Raw genomic sequence first — 25,510 nt, 5'->3', positions numbered from 1 at the left:
ATCAATTCAAAATGAATCAAAGAATTAAATGTCAGAGGTAAAGCTATAAAACTTAGAAGAAGGGGCTGGGGATTTAGCTCAGTTGGTAGAGTGCTTGCCTCACATGCACAAAACCCTGGGTTCAATCCCCAGCATCATCACCAAAAATAAATAAATAAAACTTAGAAGAAAATAGAACTGGATTAGGTGTTTGTGTTTTAGCTAAAACACCAAAAAAAGAAAAGAAACAATAGAAATTGGACTTCACCAAAATTAAAAACATGTTTACATGTTTCAAGGAGATATCAAAAATGTAAGACTGCTGCTCAGTGGTATAGCACTTGCCTCGCATATGTGGAGTACTGGGATTTAATCCTCAGCACCACATAAAAATAAATATTGTGTCCATCTACAACTAAAAAAATGTTTTTTAAAAAATGTGAAAGAGGGCTGGGGATGTGGCTCAAGCGGTAGCTTGCTCACCTGGCATGCGTGTGGCCCGGGTTCGATCCTCAGCACCACATACAAACAAAAATGTTGTGTCCGCTGAAAGCTTAAAAAAAAAAAAAAATGTGAAAGACTGGGGCTGGGGATGTGGCTCAAGTGATAGCGCACTCGCCTACCATACATGAGGCATTGGGTTCGGTTCTCAGCACCACATAAATGTGAAATAAAGATACTATGTCCACCTAAAAACTAAAAAGAAATAAATATTTTTAAAAATTTTTAAAGACTACAAATAGAGTGAAAAGAAATTTTGGAAACCATTTCTCATAGGATTTGAGTCCAGAATACACTAATAACTCCTATAACTCAATAACCAAAATTTTAAAAATGGGTAAAGAATAAGTAGACATTACCATAGGAGATAGTCAAACAGCCCCAAATGACTATGTTTGGCATCGTGAGCCATCTAAGAAATGCAAATCAAATCACTGTAAAAATGTCTCTTCTGACCAACCAGGATGGCCATAATAAAGAAGACATAGCAAGTGCTGGCAAGAATGGGGAAATTGTAACCTTCATTCACTGTTGTTGAGAATGCCAAATAATATAGCTAGTACATATGCTTAGAAAAACACCCTGGCAGCTCCTAAAACAGTTTAACAAGGTTAACTATATGCCTAAGAGCACCACTATAGTGGTGCTCTTAGGCATATTAGCAAGAGAAATTAAAACATGACCACACAAAAATTTGCACACAAACTTCATAACATAATAGCCCAAAGGGGAAAAAAATTCCTAAAAGTCTGGTGACTGCTAAGTGGGTAAATAAAAATATGCTATATCCATACAATGGGTCATACAGTAAGTGTATGTTTAACCTTATAACAAACTGCCAAAACTTTTTACAGAGTGTACCGTTTGGCATTCCGACTCCAAAGTACAAAAATTCCAATTGTTCTACCTCCTCCTCAGCACTTGGTAATGTCAGGTTTTGTTTTCTGTTTGAAATAGCTAAGGTGTGTAGTGATCTTTCATTTTTATTTGCATTATCCTAATGGCTAATGATGTGGAGTACATTTTCATCTCCCTTGTTTTTCATTTATCTCCTTAGGTAAAATGTTGGTTCAATTCTTAGGCCCATATTTTGGAAAGTTGGTTGCTTTCTCGAAAATAGAATATCTATTCTAGATATTTGTTTGTTGCCCTGTCAGATGTGTTTTGCAAATATTTTTCACAGTTTGTGACTATTTAAATTTTCATAATATCTTTTGAAGAGTAAATAAATTTTCATAAGTCTAATATTTCCAATTTTCTTTTAGGGATTATACTTTTTAATATTCAAGAAAATCTTTGCCTAAGCCAAAGTATCAGGATTTTCTTAGATATTTAGTAGTTTGTTTTACATTTAAGTCACAATCCATTTTAAGTTAACTTTGGTATATGAGTTAAGGTTCATGTTTTAATTTTGAATCCAGAACCTCAGACATGCTAGCCAGGTGGCTCTACCACTGAGCCACATCCCTAGCCCTTTTTAGTTTGAGACAATCTTGCTAAGTTGCTCAGGCTGGCCTCAAACTTGTGTTCTTCTTGCCTCAGTGTTGTGAACAGCTGAAATTATAGGTATTTGACACCATGCCCAGCAGGTAGATTGGTATTTTGACATATAGATATCCCAACACTATTTGTTTAAAAGATTGTCCTATCCTTTCTCTGTTGAATAACCTTTGTACCCCTCTCAAAAAATTTACTATATATTTATATATGTATATGGTTGTTTTTGTACTCAATATTTTTTCACTGATTTTCACCTATGGGTCTATCATTTCACCAAGACCAGAGTATTTTTATTCTAGTCTTTTTATTTTTATTTTTTTTAGTTTTGTAGTTGTAGGTGGACACAATACCTTTATTTACTTTTATGTGGTGCTGGAGATTGAACCAAGTGCTTCGAACATGCTAGGTAAGAGCTCTACCATGGAGGTACAACTGCATTCCCCCTTATGTTTTTGAAATCAGGTGGAAGTCCTCCATCTTTGTTCTGTTTTCAAAAATGCTTTAGCTATTCTAGTTGTCCTTTTCCATGTAGATTGTATAATGAGGTTGTCAATTTTTACAGAAATCCCTGCAGGGATATTAACCAGAATTTTGTCACAGAGTTCTGTTGAATCTGTAGATCATTTTGGGGAAAGCTGGCACACTGAATCTTTCAATCCTAAAAAAGGGCATCGTGTTATCTTTTTTCTTTGATTCTTATCAGTAATTTCTATTTTTCACTATACAGACTTTATATATTTTGGGAGGAGGAGGATTTCATGCATTTTTGCTGCTGGTATAAATGGAAATTTAAAATTTCAGTTTCTAAATGTTTATTGCTGCTGTGTACAAGTATAGTTGACTTTTACATATTGATCTTGCTAACCTCACTTGGTAGTCCTAGTAGCTTTCCTTAAATTCTTTGCTTTTTCTGCATAGGCAATCATATTATCTACAAATATAGTCTCATTCATTTCTGATCTGTGGGCCATTTTTCCCCCCTTGCCTTTGTACAATGACCTCTACTGCTGAATTGAAAAAGAGTGCCTTGTTCCAAGTCTCATTGTCTTTACCATGTGTACTGTGAGCTTTTGGCCTTTTTTTTTTTTTTTTCCAGTTGTAGGTAGACACAATACCTTAATTTTATTTATTTATATGTAGTGCTAAGGTTCGAATCCAGGGCCTTACAAGTGTTAGGTGAGCACTCTACCACTGAGCCATAATCCCAGCCCAGCTTTTGGCTTTTTTTGTAAATGCTTTTTCATCAGGTTTATTCTCGATTTGTGAGAGTTGTTTTTTGATTTTTGATCATAAATGGGTATTGAATTTTCTTTCTTCTGCACCTTTTTTGGGGGAGAATTTTTGAGATTGAATTATATGCTTTAGAAGGGGAGATATGAATTCTAAGTTTTTCTATATGCACAGTCATTTTTTTTACATTTGAAATGAGTATTTCATTTTTTAAAATATATTGATTTCAGTGAATTACATTGTTTTTAAGTGTTGGATCAACTTTTTATTTCTGGGACAGTCAGTTCTACTTGGTCATGATGTATTTTTATATATTGACATATTTCATTTGCCAACTTAAATTAGTTTTATTGAAGTCCCTGTGATCTTAACAATAAACAGTTTCTTGAATATATATTATAATTTATTGCCTTTGAGTAGAAACTAATATTTTTTTAAACTGATAATGTTTAAATTCTCTCACAAAATCTACTTTTGAGAAGAAAATATTTAAATTAAAAAAAATTGACCATTATAAGGCTCAGTTGGTAGAGAGCTTGTCTCCCACGCACAAGGCCCTGGGTTCAATCCCCAGCACCATAGACATACAAAAAAAGCCATTATAGCTTTCATTTTATAAAGTCACTTGGATTGGGCTAGGGTTATAGTTCAGTGGTGGAACTTGCTTGGTATTGTGTAAGGCCTTGTGGGGGATGGGGATGGATACTGGTTCTTAAAAAGCTCACATTTGATCCACAATAAATGTGGATTAAAGAAGTCTTGAGTGAAAAAAAAAGCCTTAAATAAATATAGAAAATAACCCCAATATTAAAGACTTCAGGTGACTGGCTTTAATTGGCAACTCCAGAATTCTATATAAAAATACGTAAGGGATACAATATAACCAAACGTAGGACTAGAGATCCTGTTTGAAGCTTCAATTACAAGACACATTAATTTTCTTAATGATGTTTTACAACAGTAAAAATAGAAAACTTTTCTAAAGGTATTTCTGTTTACATGAGATTGAGAAAATGTCAGTCATCAAATATGAAAACATGGGAAAGCTAAAGCATTACACACCTCCTCCCTCACCCAGTATGTTCTCATTGTTTTAGTACTTACTTGTAGCATTAAGATTCTGAGAGATGAGACCTACAGGTTGCTTTTAGTTCTTCAGGGATAAGGAAACAAAAGTGGTCATCATAATAACATCATACATTAAAACGAAAAGAGTAGATGGAGTTTCTGCTCTTAGAAGAAAGCGGGAAAGGGAGAAAGCACATTCTCATTTCAAAGCAATTTATGTTAATGATAATTAGGCAAAAATAATTTTTGCTTGTGTTTTCAGAAGTAATGTCAAATTTACTTGAAAGATAATTTAAAAGGTTTCTTGCAATTAAATATTAAAAGTGGCATTAAACTAAAGAAAGAATGCAAAACCTTTATTTTTTTACAGAATAGTATAAATGTTTATTTTTCTGTATGATTTACTTTCCTATCCTGTTTTTACAATATAGAAAAGTGTATTTGAATAGCTCTAGTAAATATAAATTTAATCTTTCTACTTTGGGATGTAAATAGAGCTAGAAAATTATATACCCAACCCTCCCCAAATAGTCTTTTAAAATTGTTGGATTAATGTGACTATTAATCTTGTTCAGCAATTTGATGCAAATGCCTAAATACAAAAAGTTGTTTAGTAAGTACTACACAGGAAGAAAAAGGCTTATTTCTTTAGATAGCTTTTTGAAAATCAAAAACTAGTAGCATTTGATTGCACCTTCAAATTTTTACAAGCAAGACATTCTTAAGCAATGCCATCATACATAATCCACAATTGTAATCAAAATTTCACAAACATTTTCTGCACACTGTATATAAATACACATCACAATGGTGCAATTAGAATTAACACAGAATATATACAAAATGAACAAAGTTTAGGTTCAGACCAAAAACTTATTGCAATCTTTTGAAAAATAACTTCATTAGATATTATTTTATCCTCTTACACTAATTTACATTTATACAAATTTAATTAGACATACTAGATTGAGGTGCTAAGAATGTTTGCACTATCTACATTTAAAGTTACTGCACTATAATTTTATAAATCCAAATTTCAAAAGAAGGATACTTTAATGAATAACGGAATCCTCTTCTGGATTACTTAATTTCTATTGCCTATATCTTGCATGTTCATATGAACATATATACACACTTAATACATACAACTATAGAGTCCTTGTAGGAAATGTAATGATCATATACTAATAATTACTGAGGATTAAAGTACCTAACAAAACGCCTGAATTCCAACATGGTTTTTTGTTGTTGTTTTGTCATAAAATCAGGAGTTCCTATTAAAAGGCTCTTAAATTCATAGAGTTTTTAAATTACTGAAAATGATTTAGGTAATTTCAACAATTATCTGAAAACACACGTACCTTCAGCTTACCAAATCACTGGCTAAAAATAATGGCATATTAAACATCCCATATAAAAACAAATCCCACTATAATTTTGAATGCTTTGTTAGGCAGCCCATTTGAGTAAATCAATTAAGAGTCGTGTATTGGTTTGAAACTTTTCTGTTCAAAAGTCTACAAAGAAAACTGTAGAGATGAAAAGTCTTTCCCTAAATTCACTCTTACAGCTTCTTCCTTATTTCTCCATTCAAGCCAAATTTTATACTTGATAGTTATGAGCGGATCTACATTAACCCTACATAATGTTTACTTCTATTCACACATACCTCATTTTAACAATACCCAGCAATCACTTCAACAATTTATTATTTCAAACACATACCACCTCTGAAAGACAATGGAGACATCCTTCAGCATGTTAGCCATTCCTCATTATAGAAAAACTGCCCATCCTTTGAAAATCACTTACTGTCCCTTAATATTTTGTTTTCTTTTGTTCTGTTTTTTTGAAAATATAACTTTTAATTTTAAAAGTGTGCCTGGGGATTGCTTCCCCTTCTAATTTACCAAAGTGACAATAGCATATCCCAGAATTCACCCTAAAAAAGCTAATTTTTCTTAAAAAGATAGCACTTTTCTAAACATAAGATGTCATCCAAATATGTTCCATAATTTGTTTATGTAGACATTCTGTCTATGTTTATTCTAAATCTAGAACCAAAGAATGACTGGGCAATACCAATGCTGCTTTGGTTTTTTCTACTGAACAAAGTCATACAACGCCATACATTATAAATTATATTATAGTAATTTATAAATGTTCTTTGCCAATAGAATCAGAAGGATAGAACATCTAATTCTTAAGAAACCCAAGTAAATTAAAAATCTATATAATACAATAAAGAAAAAATTTTAAAAGAAAAATTCTATTTAGAAGGGGCATAGAATTAACTAAGATTTAAAATGTACTAATTTCCTCATTTAAAATTTCTTCTCTTTCAATATTATAATTTCAGGTCTCTTAAAACAAGGACTGAATTCAAATACAGTAATTGTTAAACTATCTTCCAGACAGTCAAGCATCCTTAAAATTTCTGTACAGGTTCATTTATCAGTCTTGTGCAAGAGTTAGCAATTCATGGCACAAGGGTCACTTTTTGCTCTTCCTGCAGAGTTGATGACGCTCATCAAACATCGTCCGAATTCCTCAAGAATCATCCGCTCTGCTGCTGCCTTTGATTTTCCCTTCTTGTCTGCCTGCTCTGCCTGGGCGAGAAGGCAATTACATGTGGCTTCAGCTACTTCCTTAGTTACAAATGTAAATGGCAACCTGAAATGATTTTTGAGAGAAAAAGAGAGAGATGATGATGGGGTTAAATTACAAAAGTAACATCCTTTTGTATTGACTCTTTGACAATTCCAGGTTCTACAACGAGCACAAACACATCCTAAAGTGCTTTAAAATACTGTTCGGGAAATACAACATTTAATGTAAAATATGTGATTACTTTGACAAGGTTATTTGGTTAACTAAAAGATGTAATTCTACCTATGTAAGTTCCATGAGTGCAATCTTTGTTTTACTTACTACTGTTTTCCAGTGCCCAGAATAGATCCTGACACAGACATTTTTTATGAGAATTTGCTGAATGAATGAGTAATATTGGGAGTTGAAAGTACTATCTTTTAGGCAATAATGAAAATAAAGTACTTTACCATACCCCCTTCTATTATTATTATCTCTTGGTACCAGATATTGAACTCAGTGGCACTCAACCACTGAGCCACATCCCCAGCCCTGAAATTAAAGCCCACTATGACAGGTTGTCACACAATTTTACCGAAATCTTTAATGTACAAAGAAGCACTTTAAATTTTAAAATCTTAATATTACAATGACATTATACAATTAGTAATATAACATAATAAAAGTGCTCATTATAAAGTCTTTGGGGGGCTGGGGATGTGGCTCAAGCGGTAGCGTGCTCACCTGGCATGCGTGCTGCCCAGGTTCGATCCTCAGCACCACATACCAACAAAGATGTTGTGTCTGCCAAGAACTAAAAAATAAATATTAAAAAAAATTCTCTCTCTCAAAAAAAAAAAATAAATAAATAAATAAAATAAAATAAAGTCTTTGGGAACTACACGAGAAGTAAAAGGAAAGAAAGAATCCCAGGTTGGAAATAATTAGACAAAGGCTTGTCTAATGCTGGTATAGCTTTATAGTATTTTTTGTAACAATAGTTTTTTTGTTTTGTTTTGTTTTGTTGGTATCATGGATTGAACTCAGAGGAACTTTACCACTGAGCCACATCCCCAACCCCTTTTTATATTTTATTTAGAGACAGGGCCTTGCTGAGTTACTGAGACTGACTGTGAACTTGTGATCCTCCTGCCTCAGCCACCCAAGCCACTGGGATTACAGGCATGCACCACTGCACTCAGCAATAGTTTTAATTATAATATATAATTTTGTGTTTTCACTTCATATCATAAACATTTTCCCAAGTGGAAAGATTGTAAATATTTTACTGTAGCAGTATCTTTAATCTCCACATGGAAATCTGATTTAAAGATTTACTAAAAGACCAGGAAGGACCCATACCATAACAGTAACTACTAAATTCCACTTTATTCAGTCAAGAAACATTTGCAAATTATATTTCACTTGTAAGAGAACTAAAAGCTGAACTACTTTGTACAAAGGAGCCTTCCTTGTATAAGCATTAGATCTTATTTCAACTTAAGCATTTTAAATAAAAGCCCACTTGGAAGGCTTATACCACTTAATAATTTCTCAAATAAATTCTCTAATAAGCTTTTAAATATAAACCCAAGTCCAAACTGCAAACTGTATTGGCATCAGGCCCTGATAAATGCTGGGGATAGAATAATTACATTCTGAAAGGGGTATAAAATTTTTGGTTTTCTTAGGAGATTCTAAAAATTACATACTTATCTACCTACCACTGAACTACATCCCCATCCCCCTTCTATTTTTCACTTTAGATGGGGTCTAAGTTGCTCGGGTTGGCCTCAAACTTGATATCCTCCTGCCTCAGCCTCTTGAGTTGTTAGAATTATAGGCCTAAGCCCCCTCATCTGGCTTACTGTACATTTAGAATTGTACAATATATTTGACAAGAGATTGTTCTGTTATCCTTAAATTCCTTAAAGTAAATATAGATAGAAAGGAAATTTTAAAAATCAGGTTTTCAATAACCAAAAGTATAAACTCAACTTTTGTCTCTCTCCAAGAGAAACTTTACTAAAAATGAATATTTGAGAAACACTATAAAAAGAGATAAAAATATTGACTTACTTTCCTCCTCCACTATTCAAAGCCGGTGTTGGTCTAGTAAGTAAGTCTGAAATCTGAGAGGATAATTTTGTCTTCGCTGCTGTTTGTTGCTGCACCCTTACTTCAGCTGCATCTGCCAAATGCATCAATGTCTTTCTTTCTGGGCTTTCTTCAAAATTCTTACAGCCAATACATTTACATATTGAGGAACACATTATTTTTGCCTAAAAAATTTATAAAAGTTTCCAAATCAAAACCAAAAAACATTACTATAAGTAGATTCCACAATCAGATTACCAAATAATAACATTACCTAATCAACTGACATAAGATTAGATGGAAGCATCTATTTCTGTCAATGACTAAATGGGCTGAGTATGCAGGTGGCTAGGTCAGGTAGTCTAAAGTCTGAAAATGGCCAAACAATGTTGATGTTCAAATCCTTTCATGTCCATTTTCGCCCTACTATAAATATAGATTTTCCTCCTGGCATGAATAGCCCATGTTCTTCATAAGGACTATGAATGACACATTAAAATATTAAAAAGGGTCATTCAGGGGGCTGGGGCTGTGTGGCTCAGCAGCAGAACACTCGCCTAGCACGTGTGAGGCCCTGGGGTCGATCCTCGACACCATATAAAAATAAATAAATAAAATAAAGACATTGTGTCCAACCACAGATAAAAAATAAATATTACAAAAAAAAAAAAAAGATGGTCATTCAGAATTAAACCACCTCAATCAAATCACCATTTGTTATTTTTGTTTTTGCAGTCCTGGAGATTGAACCCCAAGCTTGTGCACACACTCTACCACTAAGCTATATCTCGGCCCATTTTATTTTTTGTTTTCTGAGACAGGGTCTCTTCAATTTGCCCAGGCTGGCCTTGAACTAACTTGTGATCCTTCTCCCTCAGCTTCCCAAGTAGCTGGGATTACAGGTGAACTCCACCACACCTGGCCATACATGCTGTTTTTTATATGTCCCTCACTGAATTCTCTTTCCTCTTCAGATTCCTAGAATGCTTCAAAATTCTATAAATTCATAATCTAGTATGAACATCCATGTAAAGATATATATTTATATGAGAACCTAGATCTATGTACATACCAACTCAAGGTATACAGAATTCTCTTTTTAGTTTGTTTTACAAAATCATATACCTACTTTTCTGCATTTTGTTTTCCTTATACTCCAACACTTCATAAAATACTATCCTCTTCCAGTCATTTGGCAGAGCTAGAATTCATTCTGTTTAATGGCTGGGTATTAATCCCTGGTAAGATATGTCATGTTTTATTAGGGAATATATTCCCCTATCAATGAGTATTTGTTTTGTTTCCAGTTCATTGGTAATACAAACAATGCATACAAAGATGGGGGGTGAGTAATAAAATTATGCTTTTATTTCTCTGAGCCAGATCTTTATAATGGTGCTCACTGGTCAAAGAAAATAAGTTCCTATTGTTTGTTTGTTTGATACCAGGGATTGAACTCAGGGGCATTCGATCACTGAGCCACATCACATCCCTAGCCCTATTTTGTATTTTATTTAGAGACAGGGTCTCACTGACTTTGCTGAGGCTGGCTCTGAACTCAAGATCCTCCTGAGCCGCTGGGATTAGGATATATGTATTTTAATTTTAAGAGATATAATCAGATTGCTTTTTCCAGCTGTAACTAACACCTCTTCACATCTCATCAGCAATTAAGGCTGTCCTACATTCCCTCCAATAATGGATGTTCCAACTCTTTTTATTTTTTAGTATTTTCCAGTCTGATTGGGGATAACATAAAGTGAAATCACATTGTTATTTACATTTCCCTGACTCCTAAAAAATTTGAATCTTTTTTTAGTCTCATTTTCTTCAGTGAACCTGTATCAATTTAAATAAATAAACCTATCCTCTCTCTATAGCACTTAGCAAGGTAAATGGACCAGATTTTAAACACATTTACTCTACTTCTTTCTTACAATACACCAATAAATAAAGGAACAATGGATATATGTGTGGCTTCACTGGGTTACTCCCAATTAACAGGCTTATTTGGGACTCCAACTAAAGCAACACTTAATATGCATCTAATGATGAAGAAAGAAAATTCCTGGCCCTAGAGCAGAGAATTATCAATGATGGTAACTTGGATTCTTTTTTTTTTTTTAATTCGTTAAATTGCTGATGGACTTTTACCTTATTTATTAATTTATTTAAATGTGGTGCTAATAATCAAACCTAGTGCCTCACAGATGCTAGGAAAGCGCTCTACCACTGAGCCACAACCCCAGCTGGGATTATGTTTTACTAAAACCAAAGGTGCTCAGGAAAGAAAAATGACAATGACAAGGAATCCTCTAGACTTTGCTAATTTACCTTCCCCAACAACCATAGCAGGGTGAGCAAGTTACAAGACACAATCATTTAAATAACAATGGACAGCCAACTAATACAATCAACTAGGCCTGAAGGCATGTGAAAGGATTATGTATGTATTGTCCACTTGGAAATCAACTGGACCAAAAAGCCAACTAAACTGAAAACTTCAGACAAAATTCTGACGGTACAAACTGCTACTCAACATCACTATTCATAGTGAGTCAATTAGCCACTGCTATTTTTAGTTTAGTATATTTCAAATTTTTCCATCTTTTGATAAATGACTTTGGGAATGACAAATCAGTTGTTAACATGTTATGTCTGTTTTGACACAGTTTCATTAGAGTAGGCAGGGCAGGTTTCTCTCTGCTAATAATTTCCAACCATCCTACTACCTTTTCTACTTCTATTAATTCATATTTCTTAACAAATTCAACTAAATTGTTTATGCATGTTCCAATTTCATTATGCCCAGCATGTATTAATAATTCAATGTCAAATACATGAAAAGCTTTGCATTTTGGAACCAGTTTATAAAAATTTCCATCTTCTCTCTTTTTGTGGACTTGGTTTGATAGTTTCCTCAAAAAAGAGAAATCTATTTATTTTTTATGTTAATGACAAATTTAGTATTATGTATTTATAAACAGAGACTATTTTTACCAGGCATTCAAATAGAATGAAGGGTCAATATATCCTATACTGAATGAAAAACTGGCTTGTTTATAAGATTTTATTTAAGAAACTTTTAAAATTGATCTTGACTTTGTACAATTTTTATATATATTGATTCAGAATTAACAAGATGTTTACTATCTTTTTTATTTTTTTTCCTTTTGTGGTGGTGGTACTGAAGATTTGAACAGAGAGGCCACTGAGCTATATCCCTAACAACCCATTTTTTGTTTCAAACAGGGACTTGTTAAGCCGCCCAGACTGGCCTTTAACTTTACTCAGCCTCCCAAGTTATTGGAACTATATGCATTCACCACCATACCCAACTTTAATTTATTTCTTGAGAGAAAATTAGACCTTCTACATAATAAGTTCAGGAAGAATTTATTACACAGAGAATACTATATACAATATCTTGGGGCTGGGGATGTGGCTCAAGCGGTAGCGCGCCATGCCTGGCATGCGTGCAGCCCGGGTTCGATCCTCAGCACCACATACCAACAAAGATGTTGTGTCCGCCGAGAACTAAAAAATAAATATTAAAAATTCTCTCTCTCTCTCTCTCTCCTCTCTCTCTCTTTTTTTTTTAATTTTTTTTAATATTTATTTATTTTATTTTATTTTTTTTTTTAGTTCTCGGCGGACACAACATCTTTGTTGGTATGTGGTGCTGAGGATCGAACCCGGGCCGCACGCATGCCAGGCGAGCGCGCTACCGCTGAGCCACATCTCCAGCCCTCCTCTCTCTCTCTTTAAAAAAAAAAAAAAAAAACAATATCTTGCATACGACACATTTTGTATGAGAGAGGGCACTGAACTGCAGAATATACCTTACCAATGCTGAGTATAACCATTGATGGTGGTACAAGGCTAGGCTTTCTGCCAAAGCATTGAAAAAATTCTCCCTCTGAGAATGGCATTTGAAAGAATGAAAATAATAAAAGAAGAAAGCCAACTGTAGGAATAACTAATCCAATAGACTGTCAGTAGAGAGTTTCAAGCATATCAGGAGACATTATGGTAACCAAGGGTTAATCTCAAGCAAAACTAGATTGTTATGTTTAAATTTTTAAAATAATAAGTTCTATAGTATTTTGTCTAAAGAAAGAAGGGGAGGCTTACACTGCATCTATCAAAGCAGAACAGAAACTACATCCTCCAGAGAAGATGGCTGAGTCATAAATACAAATAGCCAATTGGGTGTGACAATGAAACAGTGAAAATGGACCCAGGCACCTAACAGTGAACTGAACCTTATCCAGTAATATCCATATTCCTCCCTTCGTATATGAATGTTTATAAAGCCAACTAAAATTTTTTTTTTTTTTTTTTTTTTTTTGGTACCAAGGATTGAACTTAATCACTGAGCCACATCCCTAGTCCTTTTTATATTTTGTTTTGAGACAAGTTCTCACTGAGGTGCTTAGGGCCTTGCCAAGTTGTTGAGGCTGACTTTGAACTTGTAATCCTCCTGCCTCAGCTTCCCAAGCTGCTGCGATTATAGGTGTGTGCCACCACACCTGGCCAAACTTCTCAATATAATTTAGTTTTCCACAGAGCTATGTTTTCTGAGGGGCACTGCTGGCTTTTTTGGCCAAGATAATCCTTTATTTCAGGATTTCATTCTGGAAGATAGGCTATTTTGTATTCACATATTTCCAAAAAGCCTGTGGAGGTAAGTAATACTGTCCCTCAGTTGAGAACCACTGCCCTATCTTCTGAAGCACTTTGATATTATTATCTGTATTGAAAAATCAATATTCTGGTGCTCTAATTTGCATACTTTCAGGTATAATAATCAAGAAGTTATGAAACAGTAAATCAGCTGAGACCCCAATATGTAATGATAAGCCCAAGGGTCTTCCTCAAACAAGGCCCTTGGACTAACTGTGCATACTTTTGAACTATAATGGTAAGGTGATTTCCTGACATTAAAGTAAATTTTTATAGTATGTACTTTCTAAAACTTTTCAAAAGACAGATTACTTTCCCCAACAAGCATCTCACCTCATAGCATTCACAGTAGTTTTTAAGACATCCTGATCGTTTGCAATTACATCCTTTGCTGTGACGACGATCTGATTCTCCCTCCTTTCCTTTCCCTATCTTAGGCTTAAAAGCTTCTGGATTTCTGTCAAGGCATGCCTATCAAAACAGATCAAATATCAAAATTAAAGTTAAATCACATTAGATTAAATTTAAATACTGCAAAGGAAATTAATTTTTTTGTAAGACAATTGAGTTCTTTAAAAATGGATAATACTGGAGATTTTTATCAGTTACATGAAATAAAAAACAATCACCTTTATTGCTTTTTGCCTTTCATTTTCATGTTCCAAATTGTTGTAACAATTAGTACAATTGCAATTGTTGCAAAATTCGCCATTTGCAAAGCAGTCACAGTACCTGGAAGGTTAAAAATCAGTATAAAATAAAAAGTCATTATTAAATAAAATTGTCAAATGCATTATGTATGTAGGAAAGCCTTTTAAAAATGTACTCAGAGCTTCCTACTTACAGAATTAACCACACATTTGGATTTCAGCCATAACTGAGGCTCAACATTTAAGTCACCAACTCCTAGTCCAACTAAGTTGTTGTTAGTCCAACTAAGAACAGCTGCCAACACAAAAGATGTGACTTTATGAGCTCCCCAAATAAGTTATTTCAAAATCTTGGGGGAGGAGAAAAGAAAAGAAATATACTGGCTACATTCAATTAGTGGAACTCACCCAGCTATAGCAATGTTTCTTTGGATTCTAAGACACTCTAGAAGACCAATGCTTTTTCACTGAATTGTTTCATGTCAAAGCTTTTGATTTAATGCTAATAAACTAATCATCCAATAATTTTTAAAAACTTTTTTTAGTGTTGATGGACCTTTATTTTACTCATTTATTTATATGTGGTGCTGAGAATTGAACCCAGTGCCTCACACATGTGAGGCAAGCGCTCTACCACTGAGCCACAAACCCAGCCCCTCATCCAACAATTTTTAAAAACTCAGATTTTTAAAATAATCACCTCATGAGACCAAATACAAAAGTCATAAATATCAAACTTATTAATAAGGACATAAACTGTATGCAGTTGTGTTCCTAGCCCCAATGACTTGTATATAGCAAAGACTCTAAAAGTATTTCCTAATCAATCAATGAAAGAATTCCTTTATGCTGCTATATGTGCTCATTCACTTTTGTATTTACTTTCTTGTATGTAATTGGCCTGTTAAGAATTTTTAATAATCTCCATTTAATTTTAAGAGCATTTCTAGTTTTATCAAGTAAGCAAACAACAGTAAAAACACTTACAATTTCAAACACAGCGATTTTGTACAGTTGCAGGGTTTTCTTGGCCGACTGGCAGATTCTGATGGAATTATGCTATGCAGATATATTTTAAAAAAGACATACATTTTAATCAATTAAAGATAACTACATACATTAGAAAATTGTCCAAGCTATAAAAACCCTTTTAACATAAAATTTTAACAGATATATCCATCTCTATTAAAAGTTGGCTATGTTCTTCTCTATATATGGGTTGGTTTTTGTTAGGGGGGTGGGGTGGGGCAGGCGGTACCAGGGATTAAACTTGGGGGCACTCAACCACTGAGCAACATCCCCAGCCCTATTTTGCACTTTATTTAGAGACAGAGTCTCACTGAATTGCTTAGTGCCTCACTTTTTGCTGAGGCTGGCTTTGAACTTGCGATCCTCCTATCTCAGCCTTCTGAGCCAGGGGTATTAACAGGTGTGTGCCTTGCACTTGGCTTCTTCATATTTCTTAAAAAAGTTACCAATACCTGTTAAAGAATGCCCCCAAAATATTCTATCTTCTGGGAGAGCATAAGTGGAAAACAGGGCATGTAGCTCAGTGGAAGAGCACTTGCCTAGCATGTGCAAAGCCCTTAGGTTCAATCCTGAATACCACAAAAAGAAAAAAAAAAATTAAAAAACAAAAATGGTTGAAAACAGTTCAGAACTCTTGGAATTCAATTATAAAAGGTAATGAGGAGAAAGGGGTGTGTAGAAGAGGAATGGGATGGTGGATATGAACTGGTTCCCTATCATTAACTAAATACTGCTTCTAAACTGATTGCAAAAGTAGTAATCAACAGATTATCAAACAAAAAATAACAAAAAACAAGAACCTAACATAATTTTTTAAATAGTTAACATCATTTTAAGTCATTCAGAATGAATAAGAAAATGTGGCAAAATTGATGAATCTGAATAAGGGAATTTGTCAGTTCTTTTGACTATTTCTATAACTTGTCTATTTTAAGTATTTCAAAATAGAAAGTACTTTTCTCTAAAGTATTCACATGGCTTTAAGAGGAAAAATTATATGGAATGTATTTTGGAATAAATATAGTTAATGTTGCATTTAAATTGATCCAACAACTTACATATTTTCAAAATACTCACCCATTGAATGGGAGTCTTGCCTGGGTCTGGATACCAGATGTTCCAGTAAAATTAGAGTTGCTTGCTATAGACACATATGAAGACTGCTGTAGCTACATGTAAAGAAAGGGAAATTTAGATCATATTTGCAAAAATGAATAATACTCTCAGGTACAATGATTACCAAGAAGCATAAATTCACCTACCAAAATAGAAAAAACATAATGGAGAATTTCATATAAAAAGCTATCACTAGGAGCACAAATAACATGAACGTTTTGTAGTACTAAATAATTAATTATTTTATTATGTCAGAATTATGGAAATTCTAAATGAATAAGCTGAAAGTAATAAAATAACACATATTGGCCAGAAAAAAATGTAATGTGCCTTTATTACAAATCATAGAAAATGAGAAGTTACATGCATAACTGAGTTTCTATTTTATAACTATTTCTTTTTTCTTATTTTGTGGTACTGGGGATAAAGCCTGGGGCATCATACATATTGGGCAAGTGCTTTCCTGCTAAGCTACATCTCCAGCCCTTTTCACTTTATTTTTGAGATGTGGACTCACTAAGTTGTCCAGACTGTCCCCAAATTTGGAACTCTCCTGCCTCAATTTCCAAAGTAGGGAAGCTGAGAATATAGTTGTGTAGCACTGCACCTAGCCCGCCGTTTTATACTGATTTCTAAATATAAGAAATGTTAATAATAAAAATTCTGAATACTTTTTTTTAAATCAGTGGTCACATAACCTACTCCAAAATACATTTCATATAAAGTATACTTGTAGGTTTCTATTTCCTCTATTATAATCAGAGTTGATTGATTCAATAGTTTAGAACATGGTGCTAGTTAACTTGATCCTCAAATGACAAAGGGAATTTTCTATCTGCTTCATGGAAGCAGCACTCCCAACCCAAGTCAGCCAACAGAATAATACATGGCTTCAATCCTAATAATGACCAGATAATGACCAGATGATGGTGGACAGACAACTAAAGATATGTCACCTAGAAATGTATCGTGCTTGGAAAATAAACTGCAAAAGTCGGTGTCATCATATTTGTGTATGATGAAAGAACTTAATTATATACAATCTTTTCTAAATTCATTTGGACTCGGCTGACTCTCAGTTCAACTTTTTTCAAATCTCCAGTCTTGCACTCTCACCAGACCTCTTGCAAATCTAAATTTTCTGACTTTTAAAATCTGACTTGTGTGTATATTTCTTTTTTTTTTTTTTTTTGGTGTGTGTGTGGGGGGAGGGTATTGGAGATTGAACTCACGGTCACTTGACCACTAAGCACATCCCCAGCCCTATTTTGTGTTTTATTTAGAGACACGGTCTCAGAGTTGCTTAGTGCCTTGCCAATGCTGAGGCTGCCTCAGCATCCTGAGCAGCTGTGATTATAGGCATGCACCACCGTGCCCAGCCTTGTGTATATATTTCTTTTTTTTTTTAAAGATATTTTTTTAAATTGCCAATGGACCTTTACTTTTATTTATTTATATGTGGTACTAGAATCGAACCCAGTGCCTCACACATGCTAGGCAAGTGCTCTACCACTGAGCCACAACCCCAGCCCCTGTATATATTTCTAAATGCTGAAAATACAGAGGAAAAATACTCAGATGTTTTAACAGTTTCAGATTTTAGAAAAAGTCACTTTAATACTGTTTTTGAGTAGTTTCAGAATGTCATAGTGGTAGGCATCTTAAACCCAATTATCATTTTGAGGTCTATGAAATACAATGACTTCATTTTTCCCCACCTACCTGAGTAACGTACTGAGCTGGAAGCACTGCATAACCCACATTCCCTGTTCCTGGAGCTGGTGCCAGGACAGTACCTGGTGGCAGGTTAGTGAGGTTAGGCTGGATCTGTGGCAGTGGGGTGGCAGGCATGATAAGCCGTTGCTGTGGTTGGCTAGTAGTTACTATTTGTGAAGTTGGATTGATGGGTTTGGGGACAACCTAAAAAAAAGACATTTTGTAATCAGTTTATCACAAATTTTATCACAAAAATAAATTTTCAGCTTTGAAATTCAGTATCTTATACTTAAATCTCAACTTTGAATTTAAAAAATAAATTATCATTTGAGAGAAACCAAGATAAGAAGTGATAACTTACTTGTTTGACAGCCTGAGCTTGGACAAATGGAACTGACATCCGCACTGGTGTTGTATTAACAACCACTGGCTTTGCTTTTTAAAAGAAGAAGGAAAATATGAATAATTTATTTACAGAAAACGACACTCAAAACTCTTGAGAATACTTAGCACTCCCCCAAGTTATTTTTCAAGTCATGAAAAATTCCATTTGCTTCCTATTTTAAGCAATCTTTAATCAGGATATTTACCTTTCAAATTGCTTACCCCATCTACGTGAGAATTTTTATTAAAAGTAACTATAGGCTATCCACCTATTTGTAGACATTATATTAAAAATATTTCAATCTGTATTCAGAAGACTTAAACATTCAGTATTAAATCCAGTCAAATGAAATGTTTCATAAGTAAGAGAACCATCATTGATGAGCTTGGGTAACGACACTGTTCTATTCTCCTATTTCTAATTGCTGTGTTTCTATTCAAAACAGAGAAAATATCATTCTGGTAGAATTCAATATTTACAGAATAGATACTAAAAGGCAGCATGGCATAAATGTTAAAAATGTGGGTTCTAAAGTCATAAGAACCAGGGGATTCAAATCCCTGTTCTGCTACTTTCATGACTTTAATTCTCTTTGCCTGTTCCTTAACTGAAATATGGGAGTATCTACCTTCAACAGTAAAGGATGAACTATATCAATTCATGAAAATTGATTAAAATAGTGCCTAACAAATAATAAGTATTCAATAAATGTTGTCATAGTTATTACTGTAACCATTATTACCATATAAATGGCATCATGGCCAGTATTCCAGGGAAACTAAAGTATTAGACACCTGCACTCAAGGACTTCACATTCTAGTAAAATAGATCAGGTAAATACTCAAATAAAATAAATACTATTAAAGAATATGATAAACTTCTGTGGAATTTCATAGAAGAGAAAATAGAGAATGGGAATATGGCAAGCAAGAATACACAGAGGATATGAGATTGGCACTGATCAATGGGCAGGTGGCAAAAAGAGCACACAGGTATTCCATGCAGGCTCAAGAAGGAATAGTAGAGCTTTGGTCCTGGGAAGCTGCAAAGCATACTGACAACATGTTGGCAAACAGACCAGTTTGTCTAGACTCTAGGGTTAAAGTAAACAAACACATACAAAAAGGGAGACCAGTTTGTCTAGACTCTAGGGTTAAAGTAAACAAACACATACAAAAAGGGAGATATTGAGGACCTTAAATGTTAAGGTAGAGATCTGTATTTTTAATTCAGTAGGCAATGAGAAGTTTCTGGACATTCTGAAGTGCAGAAAAATTATTCACAAAAAGAAACTGTATATGACAGCAAGAGTGTAAAACATAATCAAGTTGTAATAAACAAGACCAGGCAGAAGAGTGTAAAAATAGAGGGTCTGGGGTGACAGCCCTGGGAAGAAAAGGGAAAAACAGTTTTAAGGGACCTGGTGGAAGTGAAAGAAACATGACTAACCAACCACCGAGTTGTAGGAATTGAAAGTAGAATGAAAGAAAAAGTAAGTTATGGCAGAGTTAAAAAAAAAAAAAAAACAAAAACAGGAAAATGATGGCTATTTAAAACTGAAAACTTGAGGATGAGCTAATTTGAAGAAAGCAAAACCAGACATGGAGAAATAATGTGATGACACTCAGGAGAAAGATTGGCGGGAGATCAAAAAGGTTAGTCCAGGACCAAAAGAATTTTTAAAACTGCCAATTACCATTTTAACAGTCTGAAAGAGGGATTTAAGAAGATAGAAAGGACATTTATTTGGGTTTAATATATGTTAAAGTAAGGCCTGGAGTCTGGACTAAGAAAAGTTGGAATAATGGGATCTAAACTGCTCTGAACAATAACTAAAAAACTCTATCCAAAGATTTCTTTGGATATAGAGACTATAAGGTTAGTAAGAGGTTTTCATACTTTTGAAGGAGACTGGAAGGCTAAAGACAAGTCAAGAGAGTCCTGGAAGAGAACTTTAAAGACATCTGATCTAAGAAAGCAGGCTGCTGCAGCAAGGTGACAAACTAGGGAGATGCAGGAAGAGTGGGAGATCTCCAGGTCTGATTAGCAGTGATGGTTGAATAACTTTGAATACACTAAAAACCAGCATTGTATGCTATAAAAGAGTGAATTTTATGGTGTCGATGAAAACTGCATCTCAATAAAGTTGTTATACAAAGGGTGTATGACTATGAAATAAAGGAACAGTGACATCTGATATCTAATTTAAAGATGTTTCTGTTCTGGTTTGATTCTCCTCAGGTTATTGAAGTGTTAGTAAAGTTATACTAACCACTATAGATTGTTCTCGGCAATACTAAAATGCGTGCGTGGGACACAGGAGAATAGAGGCCCTCCACTACTTGATACTTGAAGATGACGGGTTACTGTTCTGTGCAGACACGGATAACAACTGGAAGAATGTGGGAACTTCCTGGTGGTCAAGAGAAACAATGCAGCCCAACCTGTCATATCAAATAGGGGACTGTCCCTGCCTCCTCCTCATATACATTCATGAACGTACATATACACACGAGCAGGCACACACACCCCTAGAAAACTTAAGTACTTGAAATAATATAGGTCGGTATCTGCACACTGAGTTTTAACGGAAACCTGAGGAATAAGGACTATTATATAACTAAAGTGGTCAGAAAACAGAAACACTATAAAACAGCTAGGGAAAGGGATATTATATAATTAAGTCAATAGTTCATGTTTCTCCTCCTCCTCCTCACCTTGGTGTACATTACTAATTACTACTGTACATTTCATAAAAGCTGACATAATCTGTTTTGGTTTTTTGTTTGTTTGTTCTTTAACAGGAACTCTAAACAATCCTTGAGAATACCTTCCTTCCAAACTTCCAAACCAGCAAGTGTTTGAGGTTTTTTAAATTTCTTAAGTTGATTTCCTCCTTTGCCAATATGGTAGATTTCATTTTGAAGAGGTCAACTAAGTACTATCCTGGTCCTTTTACGCTGCCTGCCAGCAAGTCAGTAATTAATACACAGAGCCTTTGAACATTGGGGGTTTTTTTAAAAAATTTTTTTAGATGTTGATGGGCCTTTATTTTGTTTATTTATTTATATGTAGTGCTGAGAATTGAACACAGTGCCTCACACATGCTAGGCGAGCACTCCACCACTGAGCCACAACCCCAGCTCCTGAACATTGGTTTTTATAAAACTCTGGAGGACAGGGGAGTATACAAGGTGAACTTAATTCCTTTCTGCATTTAAGTAAATCCTTTATAGGAAATTATATCCTTAGAAAGATACAATATATCTGAGGAACTACAGCAACTATTTAGTGTATCTCTAGTCATCATTTCTGTAAAATAACATATTTTATACAGACAAATCTTTTATGGGACAGGAGAGAAAGACAAAAAGAGAAAAATAAGGTGGAAATTAGGGAAATTAAATGGATGGTTGTGTATGTGAGTGGGTTAGAAGGAGTATAAAGAAAGGAAGGGGAAAGAGGCAGAGGGAAAGAGGGGAGAACAAAGAAGCAACACTAAAGGTGGAGTGCAAAAAAGGAAGAAGCCAGGAAGCAGAGGGTAGGATAGGGATTGCCAGAAGGACAAGAGAAAAAAAGCAGAGAGGGGCAGAAAGATGGACATAAAGTTGAAAATAAAAAGGTACCAGTAAATACATCAGACTTATGAAATACAACCCATTTCTCCACCTTCCTGGATCACTTATACCAAAGCCTTATTCTTATGAGTTAATGAAGGTTAGCACCGCATGGGAAATGGGCTCTCAGTAAACTATACGAATATAAAAAAACACACACATTATATATAATCAACAGAATCTAATGACTTCTTTATATCAGCATGATATCTAAGTAGATGGGTTTGTAGCATTTCTCTTGGTCTTTGCTAAGTTTAAAGTATTGAGAGAATATAAAACTTGACTCCCTTAGCCAATAATATGCAAGTTTCATTTTTCCTCTCATTAAGAATGCTACAATAAATATTTTCTTTCAATGTCAGCTTAAAAAGGGATTAGAAAGTACAATTTGGTATATCTAATTTGGTAGAACACATACTAAAATACTATCTATTCCATTTTCTCCCTTCAATGATTTGAAAAAGAAAGTTTCTTTTCTTGTACAGTTTCCTATAGTTGAACTACTTATCAGCAGTAGGTAGCTCCAAATTTCTGATCACTTAATAAATGAAAAGATGAACCAACTAATCTTTAATTCTTCTACTGACTTCTTTGTTTTATGGTGTGAGAACCCAGGACCCAGGACCTACTGCATGTTGGGCAAGTGCTCTACCACTGAGCTAACATCCCCAGCTGATTTACTTCTAATAAACAGTAAGTCATCCATTAGCCATCCGTTACATTTTTACATTGCTAGAATAAAAAGCAGCCTTCCAAAGAAAAACTTAGACCTTCAACTATTAACTATTCTGATCCTTTCATAACAATCTTTTTTACAATATTTTTTAGTTGTCAATAGACCTTTATTTTTATTTACTTATTTATATGTGGTGCTGAGAATCGAACCCAGTGACTCAAACATGCTAGGCAAGCACTCTACCATTGAGCTACAACCCCAGCCCTCTTTCATACCAATTTTTTTTTTAAAGTAGACAGACATAAGAAAGGTTACACATGTGTCTGTGTATGTGTATCAGATGTAGGAGGGTTAAACACAAAGAAAACAGAAGGAAAACAAAGAAATATCTTCTAGAAAAAAAAATACAACTAGACAAATTAATGGAACATTTTAGTCACTTTTTATTAACTAGATTCAAAACAAGTATCACTCAAAATAAAATTAAATACAGTATTAAGTTCTTATTTATACCCTTGCCTATTTCAACACTATCAAGGGGCTTCATAGCTCAGAAACTGAAATAAATAATTTGGTTCCATCTAAATCTATTCCAATGGCATCAATAGTAGGTTTTTAGACCAGTATCAAAATAGACAATCACAAATAAATAATTATGATTATCTGGTATTATAGCACACCTCCAGCTACCAACTTCTAGTATAATGCAATACCACAGTTGTATACAACTATGATTTTATTTCACTGCTGATTCAAACTATCAGCTGAAATGCCACAATCAAATCAGAATTTCAGCAAGAAAAGGACCAATGTTCTTTAATAATGTTAAAAGCATCCATTACTATTTTTTTTTTTTTAAAAAAATGGTTACTAACCTTGCTGAAGAGGCTGAGTGTTTGTACTGGGATTCTGACTAACTGGCTGGGTTGAGCTACTGGCTGTTGTGGCAGTAACAAGTCGGACATAATGAAACTTGCTTCCAGGCACTTGAATCTGCTGGACATTGGGAGCAGTTGCCAGAGGAATAATTGTCTTAAACTGTGATGTGCTCACTCCTCCAACAGTGATGGTCTGCACAGCTGATTTCACTGCCTAGTAAACAATACAACACAACATGGCTATCATTAATCTGGGATTTAACTTTCCTATTCTTTTAACTTATGATGATTGCTCAAGTAATAAAGAATGCTCCTGTATTTCATCAAAAGCTGTTGAAAAGAACAACCTGTTCAAAGAGAAATGAAAAAGAATAGTAATGAATACAGGAGTGAAAACAAAATTAATGAGTTCTACCCTCCATTTCTAGTAGTCAACTTCCTCAGTACTCCAGGTCAGAAAATTTGCTATAAAGAAATTATTACTTAATTTGCAAAAACTTACACAGTCTTGTTACTATCAGGTAAAATTCACAAGGAATATTTTTAAAACTCACAGAATTAAGCACTATATTCAATAGAGAGAAAAAGAGATATAGGTATTACCACGAAATTAACCATAATAAATTTTATGTTCTAAAGGAAAAAGAAAAGCCCATCTTATACCCTTATTAAAGTCTAGTCAATTCTGAGAGACTTATAATACCCACTCCCCATGTACCACAATACCCACTAGCAAGATGCCAAATTCAGCCCAAAATTACCCCATTTTGTTTGTACAGAGAAACTAACCAGTTTTAGATAAATCAGATCTCAGTCAATACATTATTTTAATATTAATCCTTTCCTTCAGTCAGACAAAAACTGATGAGACTTCTGCAAAAGCTTAAAAAAAAAAGAGCTGAGTTAACTAGACTTCTGAGATGTCCCTAATTTATGTTATGACTAATATATAGCACACAGGCATCCAAAGCAAAGAACTAAGCAAAGAACTGTTGTATGGTATTGTTTTATAACGGTTTATGTCCCCACCTTTTCTACATAAAGCCCTCATGCTAAAAGACAATTGAAATATAATGGAGGAAGTCTATATTCGCCATGAAGATAACTATTTATGAAAGAAGAATTCTGAAATTGTTGAACATTTTCATAAAAGCCCAGGTAAAAACAAAAAGGAGAATGTCATTTAGTTTGAAAACTCTGCAGTCAAAGGAGATTACTTCTGCAAAAAATAATTCACATGTTGTCATTAGGCAGAGGCCCTGAAAAGAAGATTTAAATGTACAGTAGTCAATAGTGCAAGATACAATCCTTGCCATATATACACACACACAAACCCACACACATATATGTACATATGTGTGCATATACTTATATATTTTGGCTATTTGGTATGCATTGGGGGAAGTACTAAAAATTCTACATACATTAACTGGTTTTAAATCTAGCGACTACATTGAAAGGTAAGTGTAGCACAGCACAAGTACAGGGACTGGTTTATTTTAGCTGGCACATTATCTTCTTTTTGGGGGGTGGGGGGTACCAGGAATTGAACTCCAGGGCACTCGACCATTGAGCCACATCCCCAGCTCTATTTTGAATTTTATTTAGAGACAAGGTCTCTAGTTGCTTAGAGCCTTGCTTTTGCTGAAGCTGGCTTTGAACACATAATCCTCCTGCCTCAGCCTCCAGAGTCCCTGGGATTATGGACATGAGCCATCACACCTAGACATATTATCTTTTTTTAAAATAAAATTTTACTGTGTATATTTAAGATATACAGCATAAGGTTATGT

The 25,510-nt window shown here is 34.3% G+C and overlaps 1 protein-coding gene across 6 annotated transcripts in view; it reads right to left on the bottom strand.

The window, feature by feature from the left end:
• Positions 1 to 4,102: 4,102 nt before the first annotated feature.
• Positions 4,103 to 25,510, bottom strand: part of Lin54 (lin-54 DREAM MuvB core complex component) — a 75,188-nt gene continuing 53,780 nt past the window's right edge. For all 6 annotated transcript variants that reach the window (XM_026409011.2, XM_026409014.2, XM_026409012.2 and 3 more), the window contains exons 5-13: positions 23,715 to 23,931; positions 18,523 to 18,596; positions 18,168 to 18,365; positions 16,407 to 16,498; positions 15,288 to 15,359; positions 14,280 to 14,382; positions 13,984 to 14,121; positions 8,947 to 9,149; positions 4,103 to 6,951 (exon numbers count right to left, since the gene is read on the bottom strand). In XM_026409011.2, coding sequence (XP_026264796.2) covers positions 6,750 to 6,951; positions 8,947 to 9,149; positions 13,984 to 14,121; positions 14,280 to 14,382; positions 15,288 to 15,359; positions 16,407 to 16,498; positions 18,168 to 18,365; positions 18,523 to 18,596; positions 23,715 to 23,931 — 1,299 coding nt within the window. In that variant the 3' untranslated portion in view covers positions 4,103 to 6,749. The remainder of the gene's footprint in view (positions 6,952 to 8,946; positions 9,150 to 13,983; positions 14,122 to 14,279; positions 14,383 to 15,287; positions 15,360 to 16,406; positions 16,499 to 18,167; positions 18,366 to 18,522; positions 18,597 to 23,714; positions 23,932 to 25,510) is intronic.

This window comes from Urocitellus parryii, chromosome 10 (genome assembly GCF_045843805.1).
Source record: "Urocitellus parryii isolate mUroPar1 chromosome 10, mUroPar1.hap1, whole genome shotgun sequence".
Taxonomy (NCBI): Eukaryota; Metazoa; Chordata; class Mammalia; order Rodentia; family Sciuridae; genus Urocitellus; species Urocitellus parryii.
This window is presented reverse-complemented; position numbering and strand designations above follow the sequence as displayed.